The sequence below is a fragment of the Limulus polyphemus genome, unplaced genomic scaffold (genome assembly GCF_000517525.1).
Source record: "Limulus polyphemus unplaced genomic scaffold, Limulus_polyphemus-2.1.2 Scaffold404, whole genome shotgun sequence".
NCBI lineage: Eukaryota > Metazoa > Arthropoda > Merostomata > Xiphosura > Limulidae > Limulus > Limulus polyphemus.
The window spans coordinates 437,487-442,635 of NW_013666014.1; the positions used below are offsets into that span (position 1 = coordinate 437,487).

Genomic DNA, 5,149 nt, shown 5'->3' on the forward strand with positions numbered 1-5,149 from the left:
CCGATGGAGAGTCCTGCACAGTTGATAGTACAATCAACAGCTGAGGAGCTGCTGATGCCCACTTTACCCACTAATCAGTGATGACAACATCTGAGGGTACCCCAACTCCAGTGAAACAGGGAGCAATTAAAGAACTAAGGGGAAATATCCAAGTGTCCAATTATAAATTGTTTGTGGAGAAGTACTAATGCCATTCAATATGCCTGCACATACAATGGGACCACCACATATTTTGACACAAGGAAACCTTGTCAGATCTAAAGCCTTTGAAGAGATCTTCCACGTGCTGGGAAGGTCTACTGATGCTCACACGAAACGACCACATCAACTCTCTCGCTCCGCGTGAAAGCATCTGCATCAGATGCTTGTGCGGGTACTTGCCAAACAGTCCCTGTGATTGGTGAAATTCGAATTGCATTTTACTATTTTGTTCTTAATATATAATGTCAGTCAAATGAGCTTCTAAGTTTTTCTCGACCTTGATATTTTAAAAACTAGGTCAATGAGCAATAGTGTTCTGGGTACTTTCTCATAAGAAAGATTGTTGTAATATCGAAACCATTTTATAAAAATGAACAGTGATCTTTTCTACTGGCAAATAATGTGATGGCCTAGGGATATGAGATTATTTATTTGCTAGTAAAAGTGATTGTCAATAACGTGGGTATTGACTACATCCTGTTAAAAATGACATTGTTGTATTCAGTGTATAAAGCCATGATTTCTCAGTCTAGAATAATGTAGCTTCAATAAGTTGTCTTGATAGAATATGATTTAACAATAACTCCATTTTAACAGCCCCTCTGAGAACATTTACACAATCTAACTCAGAATTCACAACTCTCCCCAGTAAAGGTGCCATACGTACACTTGTCTTTAACATATACTATTGTTTGATTGGGCATTTATATGAAGATTGCTCAGTCTCTTTCGCTTTTTCAAACTCAGTCAAAGGCAGGTTTTTGATACAATAAGTACACTTTGTGGTGAAGCTACAGCTATTCTGTCGATCCTAGCAAATTATTCAACAAAAACTCAGAATAACACGTATGAAATTGTTATCGTGTGAATGTAGTATAAATAAGTCATGTGCATAATTGGTAAATGGTATTCAAGTATTCATTGAGAGTAAAACACAAAAAAATTACATCTTTTGGCACAGTGAAAGGTAAAAATATTTAATATTAGTTACAGCCGACTAATTTTGGTAATAGAAATATAGTGATGTGCCTGTAAAAAAATTAAGGGTTATTGATATTTTTTAATGTTTGTCATCGAAATATTTGCTTAAAATTTAGGAGATTTTACTAACTTATCAAGTCATTATTAATTAATTATTTTTGTTTTAAATCATTTCTTCCTTTTTTCATTATTATAAATAGCGTTTTCAAAATTTAAATATCTTGTGGTTTATCATATATTTAAATGCATTAGGGGATATAACGTATTTGGATGAGCTCTAATTTATTCTACTATGTACTTACAAAAATTTCTGTAGTGGTTTATTTTCTCATTTACTCAGGATTATAATATAGATTTATTGGTAGGTAATTCAATACTGTCTTAAGTTCCTTCTGAGCTAGTGGGAGTTATTCTATTTGGTTGGTTGGTGGATTGAAGTTTTATGGTGCAACGCAACAAGGCCATCTGTTCCGGAATTATACAAATATTTATTTATATCAATTCATTGAGCAAAACAGCTATAGAGGGCACTAACGTAGTATTTAGAGCTATTAAAACAAAAGGCTAAAATTGTGTTGCATGATATTAAAGTGTGTGTGTGTGGTAGAAGATAGTCTCGAATCGTTGAAAGGAGTTATGAAGATGTTCTTAAGTTATATTCTTGGCTTATATTTATTAATAGGTAATGTTTGAGTTATTTAGGTTAAATTTTCGTTGTAAGTATTAAATGCAATACCAATACTCTTGTTGTTTGAAACGCAATGTGTGTTAACTTTACATATGAAAATAATATAAAAAGACATTGTAAACTGATTATATACAGGCAATTTTAATAGTACTTTGTAAGTAAACTAAGTAAAAAATATTAAAATCTTGGAGAGCAAATGTGCGTAAAAATAAGTTGAAATTATATCTTCACAGTGTGGTGGCAATTGTAATCTAAACCTCGTATTCAGTGTCAACGAAATATTTTACTAAGTCAGAAGCATAAAGTGAAGGGTTAGCGAAGGAAATTGGTTAGTAATGGCTATAGCGTAATACAACTATTGTTAGTAATTATTAATTTAAGGTTCTTAAAATACTATACAATGATTTCGTACACATTTTTGTACAATTTTGACCCCCAAACGACTGCTAACTTCACGAAGCCTATTTTTCTACTAAGTCGTTTGATCTACTGTCCCAGTCAACGGATTATTTTAAGAACTAATTTAAATTATCGGCATAACAAACTATTAATCATATAATGCAGCCATAATTATAGTCGTGAGTTGTTGATTGCACAGATAGAATAAATTGTAGTTTAAGTTAAATTTTTGGTGCTTCAAAACTAGCTCCAATATTAAAAGAGGTGTAAATTATACGGTTTATTGTTGCTTTTCGCTTCATAGAACCGATACATGGAAATGCACAGCAATGTGACAAGAACGATTTTGATGCGAACTCCCACGAGTGCCAAAAGAACTTCAAAGACTTCCTCGAACACCTACAAGCAGATGTAAATCTAACAAATGAACTTTTTGTAGAAGAGAAATGCTGGTAAGTACAAATTTAACTTTTGCCATTAAGCTTTAAATACGTGTATATTTAGACTGTACGTGTATATTTAGCTATATAAGCCACTGTACGTGTATATTTAGACCTCTTTGAACTAAGTGAATAAGAAGAAATGTAATTCTTTATATAGGTTTTTTATTTATATTTTTTTTTTCTGGGAGGGAGTGTTGACTGTAGCGCAAGGAATTAGTTCTATAAGCAGTATTCTATAAACCTGGTCTGGTTTTACTAGTAATATTTTCTTTTTTTACACATCATAAATGTATTAAAAATTACAAAACTTTTTAACAGTAAGTTATCTGAAGTGATAACTTCAAGTTTCTAAATAAATTATAGGGGGGGAAGCCCATGGATAGAAAAACTATTTCTATATTTTTGTAGGCAAAGATATCAAGTAGTAACCGGTTTTAATTAATAAAATTTTGACAATACCTTGTTAAGCTTAATACCAAGCCATTTACATCACTCATTTTTGTCGCTAGAATTAAATTTCCATAAAGCTGCGAGAGTATCTACATGTTTGATTGTAAGATGTTAAATAGTTTAAATAGTTAAATACATGGATGTTAAATAGTTAACGGTTTTAATTGACAGCGCCTTCGTCAGAGCGGAAACTTGTTTAGTGACAGGAGCTGACGCTTCTGGTTGTCAGGACAAGAAGAAAGAAATTGAGGACCTCCTCAATGGCTTTAAGTCTGAAGTTGATGTCAAGAAATACTGTTTAAATTTTGACAATAGGAAATGTGTGGAGAAAAAAGGTGAGTTTAATAGTTATATGAACTTGCAGATGTGTTTAATCATATTTAGTTTTAAAGAAAAAGTATCGTACTTATTCTCACTTATTGAACCCTCTACACGGTGAAACTTAATCTTCGTAAATCTGATAGTTTTTTAAAATCAATCGGGTAACTAAATAGAAGTTACAGATAATACTCATTTCTCAGTTCGTAATTGACAACGCGAGTACTTCCGCATGCTTTCATTTGGAAGGACCTCTAAATATTGAATAGATTTTAACTAGTACAAGCACCTTTTTAGTATAGGTTTTACTTGTATCATAGAGTGCGCCATTTCATTTGAGCTTTCGCGACTATCATTGAAACTACTGAAGTCCTTAATTAAAGTAAAATGAAAGCATAACTTGTTTAGCATACTTAATGGCTCTTATTCATGTAGTGAATCAACAAAACTAAATTGTTTGCTTCGAAGCAAACTATTTATGAGGAACTGCGATGTGAACTTTATGGACCCTCGGTGATTAAGTGTATAACTAAGACACTTGAATTTACATAACTGAAGTCATTAACTTCTTCCGTTATCAGACTTACGACTCAATGGCACAACTAACGAAGAGAATTGTAGACTAGAAGAGCTTCAAAAGAGAACCACTGAATGCAGTAACATTTCGAAACAGGCAAAATATAATGCGGGCGAAGAACGAGATGAAGTAAAAAGGAAGACTATGCTTTGTTGGTAAGTCATCAGCTACATTTAACATTCTCCCATTATTGACAAAGTTTGTAGTGGCGGTTACACGTAATTTAAAATTGATAATACTAAGCTGATTCCTTGCGTGAAGTTGAAAGACTGGTTTAATATTCAGTTTATGATACATATGCTACGTCGTTATTGTTATAGTTCTACGGATTTAATAAAATGTATATGCTTAGCCTGGAGAACATATGGTGCCATGTATTAACTTGGAAAAAGCCCAGGAGAATTCTGATTTTTACTTTGTTTTATCTTCAGTGCAATGAAAGAGTTGGGTTCCTGTATGAGTGAAGCAGCGATAAAGTCAAACTGTGTAAAGATGGTGGAAGGTATGGAAATGATAGAAAACGCCAGCATGAATATGACCTTCAACGCCACCTGCATGAATTTTGATAGCAGTGTTTGTAAATCAAATTCAGCCGAAGTGAATGTTGGAATGTTGTCTTTAGTACTAGTTGTGCTGGTATTTTTAATACTAAACTGTTAACTGTTATATATATCATTGTTAGTTTATTCTTTGCTAAATTGATAAGGTTGAATTATTAAACCAATATTTCAGAATAGTTATATTGCTAAATAAATCTGTAGGGTTCGGCTTCATAAAACAAACTACATCTGTGTTTCATTATTAACAACTTAGTCTGTATTAAATGTATTTTCGACAAGCTACGTATGAATTAAGTTCCTAAACAACGTTTCTTTGCGAAGAACAAACGTGCAGTTTAAATTATTTTCATTCAATCTTGCAGGAATCTTGCAAGTGACTACGAAACACTTAATTAAAATCGTTATATTAACCGAAAAACTCGTTACCAATAATTGCACATTTGTAAATAGGTTATAGAAAAACTTGTTTTGATCAAAAAACCCTAACAAACCCTTAAACTGCATAACATAAGTTTATAGTCTGTGTATTCAT

General features: G+C 32.4%; 1 protein-coding gene across 1 annotated transcript; it reads left to right on the forward strand.

The window, feature by feature from the left end:
• The first annotated feature begins 1,769 nt into the window (after nucleotides 1-1,769).
• LOC106458015 lies at nucleotides 1,770-4,891 on the forward strand. Its single transcript, XM_022384132.1, has 5 exons — nucleotides 1,770-1,864; nucleotides 2,574-2,721; nucleotides 3,334-3,497; nucleotides 4,062-4,212; nucleotides 4,489-4,891. The coding sequence occupies exons 1-5, from the start codon at nucleotides 1,819-1,821 to the stop codon at nucleotides 4,715-4,717; spliced, it is 738 nt and encodes a 245-aa protein (XP_022239840.1). The 5' UTR covers nucleotides 1,770-1,818; the 3' UTR covers nucleotides 4,718-4,891.
• The last annotated feature ends 258 nt before the right edge of the window (nucleotides 4,892-5,149 follow it).